The following is a 25,455-nucleotide window of genomic DNA, read 5'->3' on the forward strand; positions in this document are numbered from 1 at the left end:
GGCGGCCCACACTTGTAATCCCAGCATTCTGGAGGCTGAGACAGGAGGATCGTGGTTTGCGGAAAGCCTCCGTTACTTAATGAGGCCCTCCACAACTTAGTGAGACCCTGTTTCAAAATAAAGAATAAAAAAAAAGGGGGAAGAGGGTATAGTTTGGAGGTCGAATGCCCCTGGGTTCCATCCCAGACCCGGGGCAGGGAGAGGGGGAGAAAGAAAGAAAAATGGGATCCAGGCTACACGTGTTACATTTTGGCCACAAACTTGATCTGTATTTTGCCTGTTCTGAAACTGCAAGAGGCTGACTTTAAAGATGATGTACTGGAGCGGCAGGGGTTGGGGGGGGCACACTTGTAATCCCAGCATTTGGCAGCCTGAGACAGAAGGATCTAGGTTCAAGGACAGCCTCAGCTACTTAGTGAGGCCCTTTGCAACTCAATGAGATCCTATTCAAAATAAAAGAATAAAAAATAGTCTGGGGATGTAGCTCAGAGGTAGAATACCCCTAGGTTTCAACCCCAGTACCGCAAACACACACACACACACACACACACACACACACACAATTAAAGACCAGGATAATAAATTCCATTATCACTATTCAGCTTCTACTTTTTTTATGTGGTACTGGGGATGTAACTAAGGGGCATTCTACCTTTGAGTTATACCCCAAGCCCTATTTTTTAATCTTTCTTTTGAAATAGGATTTCACTAAGTTGCAGAGGGCCTCACAAATTGTTGAAGCTGACCACAAACCTGTGATCCTCTTGTCTCGGCCTCTCAAGTGCTGGGATTACTAGTATGTACCACACACCTAGCTCAGTTTCTACTATTTACTCATGGCATAATGTTTCATCTATATCCTCAACTCATACCCTCCCAAAAGGATTACTCCAAGCCTAGTTCAAAGCATATCTCTTCACAAGTAATTTATAAAAAGCATAAGCAGATAGATATATATATATATATTTCCAAAATAAGAGATTTTTATCTACCTATGAGCTACACTCCAGCAACATTTTTTATTCTTTATTTTGAAACAAGGTCTCGCTGAGTTGCAAAGGGCCTCACCAAGTAGCTGAAGCTGCCCACGAGCCGCCATCCTCCTGTTTCAGCCTCCCAAATTCTGGGATTACAAGTGCGTGCCGGCATGCCCAGCTCCTGTCCGTTATTTCTATAAATTTTTCTAGTATCCTTTCACTGATAATTCTCTTCAATTCTCTCATCCCAAAATTCCTACTATACTAGAATGCTGGAATAATTCCTTTAATTTTATCTTTATGTGAGTGTGTGTGTGCGCGCGCGCATGTGTGACTAGGGACTGAACTTGGGCATTCTGCCTCTGCGCTATACCCCTAGCCTTATTTTATTCTTTATTTTGATACAGGGTCTAAGTTGCAGAGGGCCTCAATAGGTAGCTGAGGCTGGCCAGGAACCTGTGATCCTCCTGCCTCAGCCTCCCAAGTACTGGGATTACAATCATGTGCCATCACATCTAGTTTAATTTTACTTTTAAAATAATTTTAACTTCCTGGATGATGGCGACTGAGAAAAGCAGCGTTTTAGAGTCCTGCTAAAACTTGATCTCTGTTGCCATAAAATCAGCACTTTTCATAGCCAGAAAACACCATTAGCAGAGAAATAAAAAATGTAAACACAAGGGACAGAGAAAAAAAGACTAGAAGAACAACCAGAGACCAGAAATCAAGCCTGCAATGTGGCAGCAGAGCAAGCCGGCACCATCTTCCCTCACAGCACCAGGCTCCAGAGAGGAAAGGTAAACAAGGAGCTGAAGTGAGCAGCTGGGGATCATTCGGGTGTAATTCAGCAGTTCTTTCAGCGCAAAGAACGCCTAAAAGTCCTAGTGGTCAAGCTCATCACGCCTTCCAGGGACTCAGTACAGAGCTCAAAACAAGAAAAGAAATATGCCAGTCTCATGGCCAAGGGCGTGGCAGCGGCGCCATATTGCCAGCAGCTACAGCCTAAAGGCCGAGGGCGTGGCAGCGGCGCCATATTGCCAGCAGCTATAGCGAGTTCAACACACCCCACTGCGTGCACAATAATCAGGAGTGTAATTGCGGCCCCTAAAGGAGAAATCCCTGTACTGCACTCCCAGGGACTTGTGTAGCTTTGATAATCTCATTGGGTTGGATATTCTGCAGTCCAACCCAGTGAAGGAGTAGCAGTGGCAGAGATACCACACCCTAGCCGAAGCTCCCTGTGGGAAAACGCCCAGCCCGGCACCCCCATGGTCTCGCGCAACCTCAATTAACTTCCTGGGTATGAGTCTTTGAGATACAACCCAGTAAAGGAGTAGTGGCGGCTGAGATTACAACAGACTCGAGATACAGAGCACCCTAAGTGAAGTCATAGTGACCCAGGGAAGGCACAAAATTCTGAAATCATGGGAAAGAAGAACAATAGAGCAATGAATGCCCACAACCCCACAACATCAGAACCTGATAACACAGAAATTCAGAGATCTCTAGAAGATCAAATCAGGAAAATAACTGTAGAAATAATAGAGGACTTTCGAAAAGAATTCAGAGAGAGTCAAAAAGAGATAAAGGATGCAATCACTGAGGTAAAGGCCTCTATTCAAAGTATAAACAATCGATCAGACCACATGGAGAATATGAATCTCGCTCCTAGAAGATGATAACTCCAAAAACGAACTCATAATTTATAACAGAAAAAATATCTGACAGCAGGAATCTGACATTAAAGAAATATGGGCCCATTTTAAGAGAGCTAACCTAAGAATAATCGGAATAGAGGAGGGAAAATAAGGTGAAACCCAAGGGATCAATAATCTCTTCAAAGAAATAATAGCAGAAAAATTTTCAAACATAGAGCAAGAGGTCCATACACAGGTCCAGGAAACTTATATAACTCCCTTTAGACAGGATCAGAGAAGAGGATCCCCACACCACATAATTGTCAAAATGACCAATGTGGAAGCCAAGCAGAGAATCTTAAAGGCAACAAAAACAAAAGGCCAAGTGACATTCAGAGGCAAACCAATCAGAATGACTCCAGACTTCTCAAACCAAGTCATGAAAGCCAGAAGGGCTTGGAGTAACATATTCTAAACTCTGAAAGAAAACAACTTCCAGCCAAAAATTTCCTACCCAGCAACACTATTTATCAAATTAAATGGGGAAATAAGAAGCCTCCACGACAAACAGAAACTGAAGAAATTTATGTCTTCAAAACCAGCGCTAGAGAAAATACTCAAAGAGATTAATTACAAAGAAGAAATAGGTAATACACACCAGAACCAGAGAAACAAGATTTTCCATCCAGCACACAACTAAGATTGGTTATGTTTGGAGATTCATTATTTATTTCAGTCTTTTACCTATTTCTAAATTGTACTGTTTGCTTTTATTGTTGCTAATTTTTAGGATTTCTATTTGGAATATTAATATACCTTCAGATACAGCATTTGGAAATATTTTATCCCATTCTATCAGAAACTTTTAACTCTGTTTACATTGTCTTTGGATGTACAATTTTTTTATTTTTTAGGAAGTTTGTTTATTCTTTTGTTGTCTGTGCCTTTGAAATCATATCCAAGAAATCACTGCCAATTTCAATGTTTGAAGGTTTATGACCTGGATTTTCTTCTAAAAGTTTATAGTCTTAAGATTTACATTTAGGTCTTTTATCTAGTTTAATATTTGTATATGGTGTTAGGTAAGGGTCCAATTTTATTCTTTTTCATGTAATTAGTATTTTTCAACAATATTTAGTGAAAAGATTATTTCCTTCACCAAATGTTCTTGAAAACCTTGTCAAAAATAATTTGACCATATATGGAAAAATTTATTTCTAGGCTTTTAATTTTACTCCACTGGTTTATATATCTGCCTTTATAGCAGTACTACACTGTTTCAATTATTCTAGCTTTATAAGGTTTGAAATCAGAAAATGTACATCTTCTAGCTTTGTTCTTTTTCGAGATTTTTTTTTTGGTATTTAGAGTTTATATTTCATGTTAGGATAGATTTTTTTTTTTCTGAAAAATAAATGTATGATAGTTTTCACCTCAAAAAATTTTTAAAAAATTCTCTGGTAAGAAAGAACGCAAAGAGAAATATTGAAGTGTTACCTCTAGGTCATCAAAAGCTTGATATCAGACAAATGAATCTGTTATATGAGATTACCATTGTTAATTCTGGATAAATTGCTATAATATTAGATGTCAACCACTAAGCCAAGCATGAGAAGGAGGGATGGGGAGGGAATGGGATGGGGATTGGGTAGGAGCTAACTGGGCGATGTATGCATGTATGTCTACACATGTTTTTTTTTTTTTATCCCATTATGATGTATGAATACAGTTCACCAATAAAAAAATTAAAAAAAATTATTTCCTATATACCACCTTTTAAAAAATCTTTTCTCTCCATTCTGGGGAATGTCTATAATTTCATCTTCTTACCTTTTTACTTTTTCCTCCATAAATATAATTGTATTTTATAATTTCCAAGAGCTCTTTTTCATCCTCTTCCTTTTTTAATGCTATATATTTTGGGGTTCATGACTCTAAATACTTGTATTTAAGAATACTTTAATATTTTCTTCTATATTTTTCTTGAATGACCAATTTGTTGCATAGTATTGCATTTATTCTCTCAATCACTTTCATATTTGAAACTTCCTTAATCTGATTAGCAGCTTTTGGTTATCAGTGCCAGAGCCAGCCGGCAAAAGTACAGGTTCTCAAGAGCGGCGTGAGGATTAAGAATTTTTAATTCTAATGTGGGGGAGCCGCCAGCCTACTATCTCTACTGGCCGACCCCCGTTTCTGGGTCATTTCCTACAGGTCGATGACTACTTCTGGGTCAGTATTCTCTATAGCGCCGAAGACCTACTGGCCAACGCCTACTTCTGGGTCAATGTCATCTCTATTGCGCCGACGCTGGGTTTGTTTTTCCAGAAGTACTTATACACAGTTACAGGTCAATCAACATTCTCGTGCCATCACCACCGGAATACAATACAGACCAATTCAAAGCACATACATTACAGGTAATCAATACCCTCATGCCATCACCACCTGATCTTCTCTCAGACTTTTTTGAACTTTCCATAACCCCAAACCTTGTTGACTCTGGGAGAAAGATAGATCAATCAGAAACATTAATCTAGGGGAAAGCCTTAATGGCTCCCCACATATCATGTCATTTTAAGAGTGGGAAATCTAGCCGGGCGTGGTGGCGCACACTTGTAATCCCTGTGCTTGGGAGGCAGAGACAGGAGGATCGCGCAGGTTCGAAGCCAGCCGTGCACACTGGCTTAGGAGACCCTGTTTCCAAATAAAAATGTAAAAATAGGTCTGGGAGTGTAGCCCGGAGGTAGAAGGGCTTCCAGGAACCCCAGTACCATCAAAAAAACAAAAGAAAACAAAACAAAAAGTGGGAAATCTACAAAGCTGACTGGAAACCTTAAGGTGACAGGTGAAGTTTATCAAAGATGGTTTTGGCTACAGAAAAATCTAGTTGAGTTAGAAAAAAGCTCTGCTCTTGAGAAAAGCTCTGCTGTTAGGTCTTGCAAATTTATTTTAATTCATGGTTCTGGAGCTTCCAGTCCAGGATCAAGTGTCCCCCCCCACTGCTTTAGGCCTTTGGCAATGGCAGTGCATCATGGAAGGAACACATGGCAGACCAAAATGTTCACTTATCTCATATACCAGGAAGCAAAGAGCTAGACAGGAATGGGCCCAACAAGCCACATCAAGGGTACACCGTCCATGACCTAAGGCCTTCCCACTAGGAACCACCTCATAAAGGCTCCACTACCTTCCAAAGGGAACTAAGCCTTTAACACATTCACATTACAACACTCAACATTCAAACTACAGCAAGGAGTAAATAACTTCAAGTGGACAGAGGAGAACACTCTGGGCAATAAAGATATTTATATGCTAATATGGTAATGATTATATAACAGTATACTGTTTGCATCTGTAAAAACTACAGCTGTACATTTTAAAAAGGGCGAAATTTTCACAACATCCACATTATGACACCAGCTGAGATATTCATCAACAGATGAATGGATTATAAAACTGGTATATCTACACAATGGAATTTTACTTAGCCATAAAGAGCAATATTATGTCATTTAAAGGAAAGTACAGGACTTCCGGGAAGATGGCGACCGAGAAAAGCGGGGCTTAAGAGTCCCGCTAACAACCAATCTCCATTACCACAAAAAGAGCGCCTTTCATAGCCAGAAAACACCATCACCAGAAAAACAAAAAAACCACCAGGCTCCAGAGAGAAAGCGGACTGAGAACAGAGCTCAGGGCCACAGAGGAGACACGCGCCCGAGGACGCGGCAGCAGCACCATACTGCCGGCGGCAGCGGCGAACTCAGCGGACGGCTACAGCAAGCCGAGGTGAGCCGATGCGGAACAGCCAGGCGGGATCTTTCAGCGAAGACAGCATTTAAAGCTCCCAGTGGCTGAGCTCAGCACACGCTGCAGGGATTCAGAGTGGAAATCAAAACCAGAGAAGAAAAAATACGCCAGCCTCATGGCCGAGGGCGTGGCAGCGGCGCCATATTGCCACCGGCGGCGGCAGCAGCAGTGAATTCACCGAGTCCAGTACAGCTACATCTACGTACTCAAGAACAGTGAGTCAAATTGCGGGCCACAGAGGAGAAATCCCAGTATTGTGCCTCCTGGGACTTGACCCAGTGAGGGAGTGGTGGTGGCAGAGATATCACACCATAGGAGAGCGTGCAACCTGGCACCCCCCCATAGTTTAAAGCAGCCTCTATCGACTCCCTGGGTCGGAGACTCTGTGATACAACCCAGTAAAGGAGTAGTAGGGTCTGAGATAATACAGACTCGAGATCCAGAGCACCTTAAGTGAAGCCATAGTGACCCAAGGGAAGAACCCAGAGAAGGCACAAACCTCCGAAATCATGGGAAAGAGGAATAACACTGAAGTAATGAATGTGCACAACCCCACAGCATCAGAACCTGATAAAACAGAAAATCAGAGATTTCTAGAAGATCAAATCAGGAAAATAACTGTAGAAATAATAGAGGTGCTTCGAAAAGAACTCAGAGAGAGCAAAAAAGAGATAAAGGATGCAATTAATGAAGTAAAGGCCTCAATTCAAAGCACAAACAACAGATTAGACCACATGGAGAACAGAATCTCGCTCTTAGAAGATGAGCAATCCAAAAATGAATGCATAGTTTCTAATCTAGAAAAAGATATCCAACAGCAGGAATCTGACATTGAAGAAATATGGGCCCATCTTAAGAGAGCTAACCTAAGAATAATTGGAATAGAGGAGGGAAAAGAAAGTGATACCAAAGGGATCAACAATCTCTTCAAGGAAGTAATAGCAGAAAATTTTCCAAATATAGAGCAAGAGGTTGATACACAGATCCAGGAAACTTATAGAACTCCCTTTAGACAGGATCCGAGAAGAGGATCCCCACGCCATATAATTGTCAAAATGACCAATGTGGAAGCCAAGCAGAGAATCTTAAAGGCAACAAAAACAAAGGGCCAAGTGACATTCAGAGGCAAACCAATTAGAATCACTCCAGACTTCCCAAACCAAGTCATGAGAGCCAGAAGGGCTTGGAGTAACATATTCCAAACTCTGAAAGAAAACAACTTCCAGCCAAAAATTTCCTATCCAGCAAAACTTTCTATCAAATTAGATGGAGAAATAAGAAGCTTCCATGACAAACAGAAACTGAAGGAATTTGTGTCTTCAAAACCAGCGCTAGAGAAAATACTCAAAGAGATTAACTACAAAGAAGAAATAGGTAACACTCACCAGAACCAGAGAAACAAGACTTTCCATCCAACAGACAACTAAGATTGGTTATCTGTGGAGATTCATTATTTATGTTAGTCTTTTACCTATCTCTAAATTGTATTGTTTGCCTTTATTGTTGTTAATTTTTAGGATTTCTAGTTGGAATACTAATATACCTTCAGATATAGCATTTGGAAATATTTTATCCAATTCTATTAGTAACTTTTAACTCTGTTTACATTGTCTTTGGATATACAATATTTTCTTTTATTTTTTAGGGAGTTTGTATATTCTTCTGTTGCCTGTGCCATTGAAATCATATCCAAGAAATCACTGCCAATTTCAGTGTTGTGAGGTTTTATGACCCAGATTTTCTCCTAAAAGTTTATAGTCTTAAGATTTATATTTAGGTCTTTTATCTAGTTTGAGTTAATACTTGTATGTGGGATTAGGTAAGGGTCCAATTTTATTCTTTTCCATGTAATTATTATTTTTCAACAATATTTAGTTAAAAGATTATTATTTCCACCACCAAATGTTCGTGGAAACCTTGTCAAAAATAACTTGACAATATAGGGAAGAAGTTAGCTCTAGGCTTGTATTTAACTCCAATGGTCTATATATCTGCCTTTAGAACAGTATTACACTGTTTCAATTATTGTAGCTTTATATGGTTTGAAATCAGAAAATATACATCTTCTAGCTTTGTTTTTGCTTCGAGATTGTTTTGGGTATCTAGAGTCCATATTCCATATCAGGATAGATTTTTTTCTGAAAAATAAATATATGATGGTTTCACCTAAAAAAAAGAAAAAAATATTCTCTGGTAAGAAAGAAAGCAAAAAGAAATATTGAAATGTTATCTTTAAGTCATCAAAAGCTTGGTATCAGACAAATGAAACTGTTATGTGAGATTATCATTTTTAATTTTGGATAAATTGCTATAATACTAGATGTCAACCACTAAGCCAAACATGGGAGGGAGGGATGGGGAGAGAATGGGGTGGGGATTGGGTGGGGGCTGACTGGGCGATGTGTGCATGTATGACTACAAAAGTTTGTATCCCACTATGATGTATGAATACAGTGCACCAATAAAATAAAAATTAAAAAAAAAACATTAAAAAAAATAAATAAAAATAACTGCTGTGAAACAAAAAAAAAAAAAAAATAAAGGAAAGTACATAGAACTAGAGAATATTATGCTAAATCAGATCAGCTAGCCTCAGAAAGTGAAGGGTTGTATGGTTTCTCTTATATGAAAAAGCTAGAGAGAACCTGGGAAACAAAAGGGATTGAGATAGTACAGTGGAACTATACTATGGGGGAGGATTGGGAGGATGTAGGGAAGAGAACAAATGAAAGAAACAGTTTAAATAATGCTACATACATAAAAAAAATTATCGCTATTAGTCTCAGTAGCATGTACAGGAAGGGGGAGGAAGAGGGGGTGGGATTTGGAGGGAAACACACCAAGTGCTGTGTACATGTATGTTTCTAACTCTGAACCTCATTATGATGTATAATTATAATTTGCAAATAAAAGTAAATAAGGGTAAATTCTACTGTACACAAATTGTACCTTAATAAATCTGATTTTTAAAAAGATACAGCATGCTTTAAAAAATACCAGAGCAAAATCAAAACTAAAAATAAGTAGAACAATAAAACGATGAAACAAAAAAAGTCTGTCAAGAATATGCAAAAAGTAGTCAGGCATGGTGGAAACATCTCAAATCCTAGCTATACAGGAGGCTGAGGCAGGAGGATCCCAAGGACTAGGCCAACCGGGGCAACTCAATGACACTCCATCTCAAAATGAAAAACAGAAGGGACAGAAATTGTAGTTCAGTGGCAGAGTGCCCTTAGGTTCCATCCCTAGCACCTAGAAAAATATGTACAAAACATATAAAGAGCTAACTATATACACCTATGTTTTTCTTAAAGTTGTGAAGTAGAACTAAAGAAATCTTACAGGAAACACATGGAAATCTATGAAACAGGACATGCCATATATCCTTACTCTATAATGAATCAACTGCATCTTTTATTACCCTTTGATAAGTCTGATTCTGTGTGTGTATGCAAATGCACATGTGTATGTGTGTATGTATGTATGTGGGTGTTACTGAGGACTGAACTCACAGGCACTACCCTTTTATTTATAATTTGAAACAGTGTCTTGCTAAATTGTTGAGGCTGACCTTGAACTTGGAATTCTCCTCTCAGCTTCACAAGTACTAGGACTTGTACCACTGAGCCTAGTTAAAGCCAGACACTCTTATCTTTTATCATCATCTTTCTTGAACTAAGGGTTTGTTCCAATATAAACTTCTTACAAAAATAAAGATAGCTGACCCCATACTATGTGCTGAGAACTGTACAAAGCATCTTTATATGCTATCTCTTTTAGTCACATAATCATTCCATACTGGAATCTTAGCTCCCATTTTAATCACTTAAATATGCTGAAGCTCAGAGAAATTTAGTAACCTGCCCAAAGGTACTATCTGGCCATAAGAAACAGAGCCAAGATCTGAACCCAGGTTTGACTTCAGAGTCCATGCATGATATTTCAAGTACTTTATAAATTAATATAAAATGCTAAATTTTAAAATAGTAACAACTGATGTTTGAGAAGCTTAAAAGAAAGCATAAAAGAAAAAATAAAAAAAAGCAAGTCTCTTGCTAGCTAATTCAAGCAGGCAAACCTTGAAGATAACATGTATCCCTTGTTTTAAGAAAACTTGAATGCTAAAACAGAGACTTAACAGATTACAGAAGACTTAACAGAAGGCATTAACAGTAAGTCTCAAATTTTAAAGAACTGCTTTATAAATATTTAACAGTCATGTTCCTGCAAGTCCTATGCAAAATAAAACACATCATATATGAAATTTTCCTATGTCCATGGCATGTGGCAAAATAATACCAGATGGGAATGAGATTTGGGTCCTAGTCTTAAATGATAATTTAACTGTGTCCCCTCAAATGCCTGTGTTCAAGTCTTAACACCTAGAATCTCAAAATGTGACTTTATCTAGATATAGAGCCACGCAGATATAATTCAGATGATACCATCTAGTAACCATCTAGTCCATTAAGACTGGGGTCCTTTATAAAAAGGGGAAATTTGTTTACACATACATACACAGTGAGAATGTCATGTAAACATGAAGACAGCAGCAATTAGAGTGATGAATCTACAAACCAAGGAATGCTAAAAACTGCCAGCAAACCACTAGAAATAGAGAGGCATGAAACAGGTTCTCCACTCACAGCCAACACAAGGAACATACCCTGCCCACACTTTAATAAGGACTTCTGGCATCCTGAACTGTGAGGGAATAAATTTCCACTGTTTATGCCACTTAGCTTACTTTGCTATGGCAGACCTAGAAATCTAACACATTTTGGAATCATATAATTTGCAGCAAACTGTTTCAACACTCTGCACTCTACATTTCAATAGGTATCCTTTTATGTATTATTTCTCTTCCAAGACAAGTTACCAAATACCTTAAATAGTTCCTATAAATTCATGACATTTGCTTTAGATTATTTGAGTAACAAAACCATCAAAAATAAAAGATATTATTTCCAAGTCAACAGTTAAACAGGTATTATTAGTTTCTCAAGGTATAAATCTTACTCAAGTAAGATTCTGATTTCCTTAAAAATGTACTAACAAAGAACTAGGAATCAAAAATCCTAGCTATGCAGGAAGCAGAAGTGGAACCATCTGTTGAGCCCAGGAGTTCAAGATCAGCCTGGGCAGCATAGTGTGACGTCCATCTCAAAATAAATAATTATAATAAAATTTAAAAAAAGAAAAGAAAATTCATTGGTAAATTCTTCTCAAATGAATATTACAAATAATTTTTTATCTAGTGTCTTTTACTTTTGTGTGAACCTTTTCCTTTAGTTCTTACTAGTGCAGTTCAATACAGAAAAACTATATATATATTATTTTATTTATTTTGTATGAGGTGCTGGGGATGGAACCCAGGGGCTTTCTACCTCCTGACTACACTTCCAGACCTATTTTCTGTTTTATTTGGAAACAGGATCTCACTAAGTTGCTGAGAGACTCACTAAGTAGCTGAGGCTGGCTTTGAACCTATGCAAACCTCCTGTCTCAACCTCCCAAGTGCTGGGATTACAAGTAAGCGCCACCACGCCCGGCTAGAAAAACTATATTTTAAAAAACTATTCGAGAAAAGGCCTACTTTTTGGATTTCTCTTAATCAAAGTTCTTTGTATAATGACTACTGATGGCACTAATCATGCTTGGTGATATCCATTTTGTTGATCATGTCTACAGTACCATTTCTTACTTTACAATTGTATATTAAAAACTCTTTAGAGCTGACTACCCTTCACATGACACTTCTAAAATGTGTTTATTTTTACAGTTCTCTACAATTTCATTTTAATTTGGTACTGAGAATTAAATACAGGGGCATTCTGCCTCTAAGCTACACTTCTAACCCTTTTTATTAGGCTTTAATGTTTTGATTTAATCCAACAGTAAAAAAAATTTTTTTTACTACTACTCAGGTTTCCTTCTGAAAATACCAAAACATGAAATTAGTGAATAAATTTCCCTATAACCAATCCATGATAATATTAATAAAAATTCTGCTTATCTGATAATTCTAAAAGGTCTTCAAGATCACTAGATATATAAATTCAGATGCCTAAAGTGACACTTGGACTATAGAACTTGGGTAAGACACTAATGTTTCCATTACATAAAAAATCTCTTACATTTATTACACAAAACATCTGTTTTCAGTAAATGCCAACAAATCACATCTTTCATTCACTAATAGATTATTAGTTTAAGGAACTGGCTGATGAAATACTAGCAATGTAAATTTAAACATGATACAGGAAGAAAGCACATACAAACTAAATGAACAGAAAAAGTGAAGAAAAAACCTTCAATACACATTTTACCATTTACGATAAAAAGAGCATTTCAAAGAAAGGAGAAGTTGTGTGAATTATTCAATTAATGGTATTGGAATACATGGATAATAATTTTTAAATTAAAAAATTATATCTCACATCACTCCTTAAACTAAAATAACAGGAAGCAAAATGTAAGTGTAAATTCTGAATGAAAATACAGCTACATTTACATGGACACACAGTCTTTGAGGGGAAACACCTATATAAATGTAATGGAATACAGAAACCATAAATGAAAAGGGCACTAAAGGTATATAAAACTTTTAAATTCCTAAAAGGCCTAAGAAGAACTATAAGAAGAATAGACAAGTGACAACACGGAGGAAAAATTTGCAATAAATATGACAAATATCAGATTACATATCAAAGCTTCTAGAAATCAGTATGAATAGCGAAATAAATGAAGTAACTAGAAGAAATATAAATGGGCTATAAACATACGATCTCATGAATAAAATATGCAATTCAAAATAATAAGACATAATTTGACAAATATTTTAACATTTGCTAAAACTCAACTCTTAGTACTTGAGGATATGGGGAAATATGGGCACTCATGTACTGCTTGTAGGAATAGAAAGTGATATTCTTGAAAGGACATTTGACAGTAATTAAAAACAAATGTTAAAGTACATTTATTTGTTTCAACCATGTTTGTAGTAAAACAAAATTAGATATCATCTAAATGTCTAAGAATACAGAAGAGGAAAATAAGTAAGATATAGAGCAAATCACAAAATTCAAACAGAATGTAGTAGATAAGGCCTAAGATGTATTGAAAACAATAGGCTTAGTATAATACTACTTGTGTAAGTGAAAGTAAAGGATATAAACAAATAAATATTTATGTAGGCATATATATGTTCAGGAAGCACAACCATAAATTTATCTTTGGTTGCTTCTTGAGTACAGAACTAAAAAGTGTTCACTTTGTAACTTTTAAATGACAAGAAATGTGTGTGTGTGTGTGTGTGTGTGTGTGTGTGTGTGTGTATTTTTTTGGTACTGGGGTTCCTGGAAGCCCTTCTACCTCCGGGCTACAGTCCCAGACCTATTTATTTTTTTCTTGTTTGGAAACAGGGTCTCTTAAGCCAGCGAGGCTGGCTCCAAACCAGTGCGATCTTCCTGTCTCTGCCTCCCAAGAGCCAAGAATTATATTTTTATCATAAGCATTTTTATTTGAAAAACAATTTAAAAATAAAGGACAATTAATTTTTTTGTTTGAATAAATTTAATTTGCAATTGCTTGGCTACCTGCAGCTCCTTGCATACAAATTGATACACCAGTGTAGACAGAATGCGTTCACAAAAAAATTGGACATTGTGGAATGAAGTAAAAAAAAAAAATCTTTCTTTGCCCTCTAGTCCCCCTACTTAGAAGTTTTCATTAGCTGGATGTGGTGGTGCATGCATGTAATCCCAGTATTTGGGAGGCTGATTCAGGAGGATCACAGGTTTTAAGACTACCTCAGTAAGTAGTAAGACTCTCATCAAACTCACGAGACCCTGTTTCCAAATAAAATATAGGGCTGAAGGTGTAGTTCAGAAGTAGAATGTCACTGGGGTCAACCCCAATGATACCAAAACAAAAAAAACAAACACCTTTAGTGGCACTTCATTCAGGGTGACAGTTTTCTCCACCAATAAAGGACAATTTAAATGCTCCATGAACATTTGCTTTTGACTGAAATAATTACAGCCAACATACTGTGCATATCCACTATAAGCTGAGTTTTGTAGCAGGGGCTGGGTCTTAAGCAAGTAATTACTAAACTGATAATTGAGAAACCCAATTTTTTTTTCAAACATACATTATACACAAAGCACTTCATTTCATATAGTGAAGGAGTACTATTTTTCTTCTCACTCACATATCCCCAATGTCTTCACAGTAAAGAGTAAATTCTCTCAGGAAATACTTTCTTCCTTGAAATTGTTTCATCTAATTTTTGACAAATAGCTAAATAACATAATTTTAGAAGTTCACTATTTTCATTGGTACTTTGTAATTCTTTGAAATAATTTTTATATCACCAGAGATGATTAGTACCATCAATAATCAACTCTAATTAAGAGAAATCTAAAAAGTCAGCCTTTTTCCTTATTTTTTATATAATAAATTCTTATAAGAATGAATTGTTAAACTAAAATAGGAGTGATTTAGGCTATAAAGAATTAGACTATCAGAAAAGATGGCCTTAGATACTAGATCCAACAACAAATAATATTTAGTAAAAGGTCACAGCAAAATCTTCAAGCCCAGGTTTCTTCACATATAAATACTATCAATTTCATAAAGATGCCATGTAAACAAATTCAACTAATATTTTTCTTTGTTTTCAGAAGTAAATAAGAGTAAGAGCCCATACTTAAGGCAAAGCATACCTATTTAACAAAAACCATTACTATGCACTAAGTGCTGTATGTCACTATCACTCTCAACTACATTATGATGTGAGAATACAATAAACCAATAAAGTATATAAAAACTACCATCACTTTTTAAATTTAACTGAAACACATTCTATTTATAAATTACATCCTCAAAAGTTCAGTTTTTGTGTATATTTTGTGATTTCTTTGAAATAAGTAATATGGAGCCTGTGAAACTACAACTGTGGAACAGAACAAAAGTTGATGAAATGGATGAAAATAAATACTTGTGTTTCACCTATCATCTGTTTCATTGTCCAAAAACTACCCTCTCTTTCTTCTTCTTTTTTGGTGGTACTGGGGTTCCTGGAAGCCCTTCTCCTCCGGGCTACACTCCCAGACCTATTTTTATATTTTTTTTTTATTTGGAAACAGGGTCTCTTAAGCCAGCGAGGTTGGCTTCGAACCTGCACGATCCTCCTGTCTCCACCTCCCAAGCGTGGGCATTACAAGCGTGCGCCACTCTTTCTATTCTGTTGCCTTATCCATCTTTTTATCTTTTCTATTATCAACAATCATTGTATTGTTTTTAAAAAGTCAAATATTGCAATTAATATGCAAAAGAAGGAGAGCTGGGAAGGAACGGGAAAAGATACTTCAAGATCATAAAGTAAAGCTGGGCATGGTGGTGCATGCTTGTAATCCCAGTTATTGGAAGGCTGAGACAGGAGGATCACACAGGTTTGAAGCCAACCTCAGCTACTTAGTGAGGCTCTTAGCAATTCAGTGAGACCCTGTTTCCAAATAAAAATATAAAATAGGTCTGGGAGTGTAGCCCAGAAGTGGAAGGCCCCTTAGTTCTAGCCCCAGTACCACACACACACACAAAAAGGATCATAAAGTATATTTCCATTCATTATTCTATCCTCTGACATGAATAATGATCTATATCAAAAGAGAAAAAACAATCAACATACTCAACTAAATACAATTTCATCATACATTATAGTGTACCACATGCCAGTCAAAGTAAACACTAAGCCTTTATGTTCAAAATATTTCTTTAAAACTGTCTCTAGAATGGGGAACAGTAGTTCATTAACACTTACAAATAATTCATCTGTTTTCCAACTTGATTGATACGGAACCCAGCTTCTGCTTTTAAACATTGAATATAAGATTGGGGCAGAATATATTAAAAAAAAAAATACAGTAACACTGGGCACTGTGGGCACACCTATAATTTCAGTATTTGGAAGGCCAAGACAGGAGGATAGCAGGTTCAAGGATAGGCTCAGCAACACAGTGAGACTCCCAGAAATCTAGTGAGACACTGTTTCAAAACCAAAATTAAAAAGGGCTTGTAGTTCTAAGGTAGAATGCCCCTGGGTTCAATCTCCAGTACCATTCCCCTGATATACATACAAATACAGTAAGATTTTCCTGAAATGTTTAACATAAACAACATGTAAATAAGATTTAAATAACAGAAATACAAAGCATACTTTTCACTTTTGTAGGCAATATAAATTCTCTCAGAAGAAAATGTGACTTCTCTTTGAATGAGTCCAGAAAATATTTATTTTTGTTATATCATACCCATTTTTAGATTTTTTTTTTTTTTTTTTTGGTGGTGGTACTGGGGTTCCTAGATGCCCTTCTACCTCCAGGCTACACTCCCAACCTAATTTATATTTTTTAAATTTGGAAACAGGGTCTCTTAAGCCAGCGAGGCTGGCTCCAAATCAGTGTGATCCTCCTGTCTCCGCCTCCCAAGTGTGGGGATTACAAGTGTGCGCCACCATGCCTGGCCATTTTTAGATTTTTACTATAAAAGCTCCTTTAACTGACCTACATTTAACTTTCCTGCCTTAGTCTATACTTTTGTTGTCCTTTATTATAATCAAGCACTTCTGACCTAGTAGTTATATGCTTAACCAGTCAATTGTTTGTTCCCAAACCTATTTATGCTATTTTATTTGTAATAGTCCTTATATAACATTATTTAAGCCTACGGACTAGAGAACAAAAGAAAAAATATTTCTAGGTAAACTAAGTTGACTAGAAATTAAGTAGGATGACTCATAAAAATGAGTGATTCTTTTTAAAAGGTGTTAAGTTAAATAAAAGTGACAAAATTACAAATAAAATTTTTAAAAATTCAGTAAGAGTACCAGGTGTGGTAGTCCACGCTTATAATCTCAATATTTGGGAGGCTGAGACAGTTAAGACTGCAGGTTTGAGACCAGCTTCAGCAATTTAGCAAGACTCTGTTTCAACATAAGAAATAAAATCAGGCTGGGAGTGTGGTTCAAAGGTAGATCACCCTTGGGTTCAAGTCCAGTACCATCAAAAATAAATGAATAAAAATTCAGAAAGAGCCTATACTAAAGATTTTTCAAAAGTATCATTAAGCTTTTATTATATTTTAGAGAAATTAGGCTGGAGATGGCAGATCATGCATTAGAAATATAGTTAACATAGGAATAACGTCTCTCAACACAAAGAGATGGAATTAGCTCTACATGAAATGTTGGCAAATGAATATATTTTGAGTTAAAATTCTGTAAAAGATATGTATACTTTTATGATTTTCCTGATTTAATACTTTCAATAACCTACCAAGTAGCTGTCCCATCTCATTTGACAGGAAATCCTACATGTCTATCTAAAATAATAGCATGAGTAATAAGCACTTCAAAACAACTTTATGAGAATAGTATTAGAATATATGCTCTACAAGGATCAGAATCTTTATTTTGTTCACAAATATATACCAAGAACATAAAAAGTTCCTGGTATATAGATGAAGCTCAATGAATACTTACTGAAGAATTGCAACTTACCGTGATCACAGCCTTGCTAAGACAGATGGACCCCCTGCAACCATATTCTGTCTCATCTTCAGATTTGTAGTAACTCAGAGTATTATTTTTCAAAACTACCCAACGATCCTGCCACCCATGAATGTAGTTTGTCCACTAAAGATGGAAAAGAGAGAAAAAAACAAAAAATAACAAGTCAGTATTTAAGAAATCCAAACTTTTTGAAACAGCAATCAAATTTTAAAACCAATATGAAAAGTCTTCACTTAATGATACGCACAAAAGTAAAATGATTAGAAGTAGAAATTTTCTAGATTGTATGATCTTCAGTAATTTTATAATATTTTAAATACATACATAAGAAATGCAATATAACATTTTCTTCTAACATTTAAAGAATAAAACTATAGCAGGATTTCAGTTAAAAGTTGTGCTTTGTATCCTCCCCTTATCACCTCATGACATTTACATCGTTCTGGTCTGTCATAATTAACATAATCTATAGAAATGTAAGTTCAGTTATATAGCCTTTCTCCTATACTAAGTACTGCATACAGTCTTCTAAATCAATAGTAGTTTGATATGAATAACAAAATTCTACTTTTACTGTACATTATACTCATATGGAAATTTATGGTAATAACTGTATCAAAGTAAAAATACTAGATTATTAATCTTTAGTAATTTCACATCAGTTTTAATCTTTCCCTACAGAACTCAACACCACACATTTAAAATGGTTAAATAGCTGGGTGTAGTTATGCATACTTTGTAATCCCAGTACTTGGGAAGCTGAGACAGGGAGGATTGCTGGCTCACAGCCAACCTCAGTAATTTAAGTAAGGTCCTCCACAACTTAGTGAGACCCTGTTTCAAAATAAAAAATAAATAAAATAGGGCTGGAGGTGTAGTTCAGAGGTAGAACTTTCCAGGGCTCAATCCCTATCCCCCAAAAAAAGTTAATTCATTTTTCAAATTTCATGTATACACACACACATGAAGACACACACACACACACACACACACATATATGTATGTATGTATGTGTATATATATATATATATATATATACACACACAAATACATACATGCATAGTGTGTGTGAGGGGATACTGGGGATTTAATGATTGAATTCAGGAATGGCTCTACCTCTAGGCTACACCCCAGCTATGTTTTATTTTTTATTTTGAAACAGGGTCTCACTAAAGTTACTACACACTAGCCTGGAACCTAAGATCTTCCTGTCTCAGTCTCCCAGGTACTAGCATTATAGTGTGTACCATGTCCAACTTGAGAATATATATTTTTAACCCAGGAGTAATAATACAAAGTTGGATTTCAAAAACATACTAAGATTGCTGGGCGTGGTGGCGCACGCTTGTAATCCCCGCGCTTGGGAGGCAGAGACAGGAGGATCTCGCAGGTTCGAAGCCAGCCACGCTGGCTTAAGAGACCCTGTTTCCAAATAAAAAATATTAAAAAAAAAAAATGGGTCTGGGAGCATAGCCTGGAGGTAGAAGGGCTTCCAGGAACCCCAGTCCCACAAAACAAAACAAAACAAAACAAAACAAAACCATACTAAGATTATCTGTCTCTTGTACTATATTTAAAAGTGGCTTCCATGATATTAAAGTTTTAATGTACATAAAGGTTACAACTTTTCATAAACTAGAAAAGGGAAATGTAACTTTTTGTGGAAATATATTTACATGTTTTTATTATGCTCCAAGGTTTTAAGTACAAACAATTCCAAAACTATTTGCTAATTCCAAAAACTAATTCCAAGTGGATTGTTAAAAACTAATACCCTGGCTCTGGCATTTTATCCACTGAGAAATCTTTATTTTCCTATTCCCTAATTTAACATATCTGAGATTGGTTTAACTCTTAAATTTTCTAAGTCCTATTATTATCACCCCAGCCTGAGAGTTCACCCACGCCCACAATTTAACTCATTTTTTCTATGGGCTCCCTAATTACTATTTCCTTATTTCTAACTGCCTATGAGTTTCTATCATTTAGATACCAATTTAAAATAAACGATAGTAACAAAACTCAATTCACCTACCCTGTACTTCCTTCTCCATATTCTATTTTTTTGGTTGTATTAACTACTTTTGCAGTTATTCAAACTCAAATCTAGCTCAGAATTAGTACATACATGAAGAAGGTAATGGATATAGAATTAAACAGACTCAACTATTCTATTAGTTGCGTGAGTTTTGACAAGTTATTTAACTTTTGTGAGCTTCTGTTTCTTTGCCTGTTGCCTGAGTGACTAAAAAAACAATGAAAATGCTTAGCAAAGTCACCGAAGATACTCAATATGACTGTTCCTTCTTATTCCATATAGCTATCACCAAATCCTACTCATCTTTTTCTTCATATTAAACCCTTAAATTTGCCTTCTCTTCCCAATTTTCAATTATTCTAATCAAATTATGAGGTTCCTGGACTCCTTACTTTTTCTGCTTTGTCACAACCTACATAATCTTATTTACTTGTTAAGCACATTTAGTTACTTATCTTACAAGCTCATCTTACAGAGAATCCGGCTCCAAAACTTACCTGAACAACTTTCCACTTTGCAAAGATTGGCACTGAAGAGATTATATAGATTAACCCTCCCTTGCTTCCCTTTTCATGAGGCTAGTAACTGTGACTGTGGTCAAGCTTCTTATCATCCTATGTGTTTATTTCTTTTTGTTAGTTCTTTCTCAGAATTAAGATTAAACAAGTATAGAATGAGAACAGTGGTAGGCACATATTATTTTCTCAGTTTGAGGCAGAGTTATACACAGCTAATGAAGCTTAAGCTTCAATCTCACTAGAACAGACTCCTTTCAAAGTGAGAGGAGGGGCCCCAGCAAGTGTTCATTATAACTGTGTATTATTTTCCTAAAGAGGAACTGACAAATAACATAAGCTTTAGGACTGTTTACTCAGTAAATGTTACCTGCTATTATTACACCTGGAAGACAGGTTTTTGCCTTCGCTCTGCTCTCTTATGTTTGCTTCCTCACTTCCCCTTTTAACAAATACCAACAAGGCAGTATGTTAGACACTGCAGGAGAATCAAAGAACTGTCACCTACGGTCCCACAAGACAAATTCAGAAAAACGAAATATATTTAGGATAAGAGTCAAAAGCAAGTTTCAAACAAAATACTACATGAATTCAGAAGGAAATCTTAAATGATTGGTGAAATAAGAAAAGGTGTAACAGTAAGGAGGGCATTTATGATGGAATCAAAAGAATTTCAGCCAATAGGTATGTGGAAAGGTAAGGTAATCTATTAAGAATAGAGGACATTCAGAAAAAGGTGGGTAATATTTATTTAATCCAGGTTTGGTTACTTTCAAGTTCTACAAAAGCATGAATCTCTTCCTAGCCATAAGCCACCCTGATATTTGTTTTAACCATCTAGAATTATTGTCTATCCATTATTTCTAGAGCCTAGTCTCTTAAGAAGTGACTCTAAAAAATATGCTTCATACATATTTCCCTGTATTTCAGATTAGCATATAGGAGGGGGAAAAAACTTTTGGACTGGTATATTTTTTATGTAAATTCACACACCATTCCAGAGCCACTCCATTGTAAGGGAGAAAAAAGTAAAACAAATTAGTATTGGAATGCATCTACTATTACTTAATAGAAGGAAAAGAACAGATGCTAAGATCTAACTTTTGCTTAAACTATCAGGTAAGCAAAAAGGACTTGAAATATATAACATGTACTTTAAACTTAAAAACATGTACCACCCTCAGCATGATAATAATATATATTCAATATAAAACACCCTTGATGGGATTGCGGTTATAGCTCTATGGTAGAGCACTTGCCTAGTATGCACCAAGTCCAGGGTTGGATCTCCAGTATCATCACTACCACCAAACCAAACCAAAAATCCTTGAATAAAAGCTTCCAGAAAATATTATATGTCACCATTAATTGTTAAATTTCAGGGAGATTTCCTACATAGCTATTAAGAATAACATCAAAAGTATTACTCCTGTTGATTCTACATATGTAGCAACAGTCAAAATTGACATTACTCCCTTTCCACACAAGTGGGCAAATACTGCATTTCTATTTAAATATTAGAGATAGCCTTCCACGTTTTGATCTATAGTAGACCTACTACAGTACACTGTAAACAGTAAGTACTCTGAACACATGACTTTTTCCCACTACCTACTCTTGTTCCCCTACCTCCTAACAAGTGATGATCAATAGGTCAAAAGGTACAGCTTGTTTTATAAAATACTTAACATCACAATACTAATATGGCAATATGTTTCTCATCTGATAGAAAAGTGAGGAAACGATGAGAATCACTAAGCAAAGAATCCATTTGATAACAATCTCTATCACAAAATGAGTATTACACACTGTATTTTATACAAATGCCTGAATTATAAGATGCATTAATATAAAGAAACCCTGGAGAGTTTCACTTTTCTGAAAATACTGTATTGAAATTCCAAAAAGGATCACAGTACCAACACACTATGATTTTTCTGCTACAAAAATAAAAGTTAAGCTTTACATCTGACATATCCCTGCCTGTCCTAGGCCCTTTCTCAGTAGTCTTCTAAAGACATTATAAAAGCCTAATACAAATCAATTCCACAAACGATATCCAAATGCCTCTCATGTGAACACCGGAAGCAGAGTGATTTCTTAATAGCCAGTGGTTGCACATGACCTGGTATCTTATGACCAGCTTGTTGAAGGACTGGCTTCAACTCCCCCTCTTCCAGTTAACTGCTAGCTCCAGCCATTTCTAAAAGTTTAACAGGAAAAGGAGAGGAAGTGAAAAAGCTACGTGAGTCTTCTCATAGCAAAAATGCTTTTAAAAAACAAAACACCATATACTATCAAAAGATCACCCACCTTCAGTTTGACAAATGACTATCCACTTTGCTAAAAAAAAGTAAAATGCCTATTCCTTACTCATCACGGCCAAAAATATTTTATAATAAAATGCAATTTCTCCTGGACTTAAAGGTCGGTCTCCATTCTGACATGTTCCAAGTTACTATTTCTTATACTCATCACATGCCAATTCAATAGCTCTTTTCTAAATTTGGAGTAAGGGGGGGAAAGTACGTTAAGTGCTCCACATTTACATCTCTCTCGACACCGAGGATTACTGCCACCTAATAACTTTACTACCTTAAATTCCGGGAACAATTCCGACTCAAATGGCTTGTTAGAACAGTCCAGTCAACAGAGCCCTCAGCCTCCTTCTACTGGGAACCTCCAGAGTAATCTCCTCTGAAAGGTCTAATCTGAACCGCCCCCACGCCCAGTAGTACTGACACCACAGTGGCCCAACCCAGATTCCTATACCCGGGACAGCTGCGCCCGGGGTCCCGCGTCGTCACGGTGCGCATCTCGCCTCCGAAACCGGATCTCGGGTTCCTACGTGTTCCCCAGGTCGCGGGCCGCCGCTCAGTCCCAGGGCAGACGGGCAGGGCTACCCCTTTCCCCCGCCTCCCCGCCCCGGCCCCAGGTACTCAGCGGCTCTGCCGCCGCAGCCCCCGCCCGGGCCGGGGCGCCGAGCCCGGGAGCGCAGCCCCACCCCGAGCCCTGGGCTCCGCTCGCCCCGCCGCGGTGGCGGCAGGTGAGTCCGCAGCCGGCCCCGGGCGCCGCGGTGGCTCACCTTGCTCAGGACCCCGCAGCGCTCCACAGGCGGCCCGGACTCGGTCTCCGGGTCCTCCTCCGAGCCCGACGAGTTCCAGCTCTGGTTATCCGACATGGAGGCGCGACAGCCAAGCAGGAGCCCGGCCCCCGCTCCGTGAGCTGCGCCGGAGGCGGCGCCCGGTCCGGGGGGCGAAGGCTCGGGGGATGGCGAAGCCCAGAGTGCCCGCGCCGGGGCTGGAGGGAGCCGGCGCAGGGACGGAGTCCGGTCGCCGCCGCGCCGCCGCCGCCGCGCCTGACGCCGAGCGGACCCGGGGAGGAGGGCGAGCGGCGAAGGAAGTCTGCCCTTCCAGCCGTCAGCCGCCGTCGCCGTGACCCCCGCGCCGCTGCCCCAACTGACCCCTCTCGGTGCCAACCTCAGTGAGCGGAGGGAAAAGGAGGCAGAAGGGGGGAAAAATCCAGCTGCAGAGACCCAGGTCCACTCACACCCCCGCTGCGGCCGCCATCTTCCTGCCTGGCCCACTATTTACCCTCCCCTCCCCTTCCCGCTCCCCTCCCCTGCGTCCTCCCATTCTACCCCGACTCCCCGCCCCGTCCCCCTCCCGGCGTCTGACGCGACACGCCGCGAGCTCGGGGTCCCCCGCCCACACCCTACCTCCGGCCCTCGCGGGGGACGACGGTAGAAAAGTAGGAGGAGCGGAGAGCGGGGAGGGTGGGGTAGGGACGCCGCCGCGCTGCATTCTGGGAAGGACGCTGCCCCGGCAGCCGCGCGGCCTCCTGGGAGTTGTAGTCGCGATCCTAGGCAACTGGTGAGTGTCAGGCGTGCGGAAGGCTCGTAGCCTTGGGGACGGTTTAGCAGCGGGTGGGCTTCGTTTGACAGTTGCGTGGCCAGTCCCCTCGGCTTCGCTTCTGCCTCTGCCCAGCGTATTTATGACGAACCTGGCTTGCAGGCCGGACGTGAGATGACTCTTCTGTGAGAATGTCGAGGTTGCCTGAAAGCCATGGCGGCTTTCCGGAAAGCCCGGGAACATCTTGGGGCTTGCCTGGGCAAGAAAGTATCAGCCTTTCGCTTCAACCATGGACTAGGTGGCAGGGGTTTGAGACTTCTCTAGGAACAAGGAGACTTTCTTTCTCCCAAACTATCAGTATAAACCTCACGGATTTTTGCTCTTGCCCTTTACAAGTTAAACTTCATATTTGACATTTCCCGCCTTTGAAGGAAGAATTCCCTCATTCTCACAAGCAAGCACTTCACAGATTCCTAGAGTTTTTGTTTCGTGAGAAGTCATTTTAAGGTTGTCAGTAAATGACGTTAGAGGTTTTTTTTTTTTTTTAAGTAAAGTGAGGTCAGACCATAACTTAGAGTTTTCTCTTAGCTGTAAATTAGTATCTTCTTGAGACCTGTTAACCATCTTCACCTATTTACCTCTCCATGAAAGATAGGAAACTTTTTAGCATAAGAAAGACTAAAGTGTAATAGTTGTATTGGATAATAAGGGATGGGGTTTGTCTTAAGGCTGGAATTACTGGAAAGAGTGAAGATAAATGATTTTTTGTGTACATTATAAGAGTATCTTATTGTTGAGACCTTTGATTTTGTAGCTTCAGTCCTTTCATCTAGTTATTGCTTTTATACCATAAAATTCCTGATAATCATCAAAAGGAGAATTCCTTATTCAACCATTCGTTCCATGATTCTACCTGCTTCCTATGGGGATGGAGGATAAGAGTAAAATTTAAGTTTGAAGGAAAATGTACAGTGGCCAGAAATAACTCTGTTAGCAATGGAGAGACGTCAACTTTACTGGTCTCTTTTAGGAAAAATCAGGAATTATGG

General features: G+C 38.1%; 1 protein-coding gene across 3 annotated transcripts in view; it reads right to left on the minus strand.

Moving 5' to 3' along the window:
• Positions 1 to 23,994, minus strand: part of CERT1 (ceramide transporter 1) — a gene marked incomplete at both ends in the record, with an annotated part of 117,243 nt that extends 93,249 nt beyond the window's left edge. For 2 of the 3 annotated variants that reach the window (XM_080698201.1, XM_080698202.1), the window contains 2 exons: positions 17,991 to 18,125; positions 23,641 to 23,736. In XM_080698201.1, the coding sequence (XP_080554327.1) occupies positions 17,991 to 18,125; positions 23,641 to 23,736 (231 nt within the window). Of the gene's footprint in view, positions 1 to 17,990; positions 18,126 to 23,640 lie in introns of all 3 variants that reach the window. The other variant, XM_080698203.1, reaches the window with a different exon arrangement.
• Positions 23,995 to 25,455: the final 1,461 nt, after the last annotated feature.

Source organism: Muscardinus avellanarius (genome assembly GCF_963383645.1).
Source record: "Muscardinus avellanarius genome assembly, chromosome: 1".
Lineage (NCBI taxonomy): Eukaryota > Metazoa > Chordata > Mammalia > Rodentia > Gliridae > Muscardinus > Muscardinus avellanarius.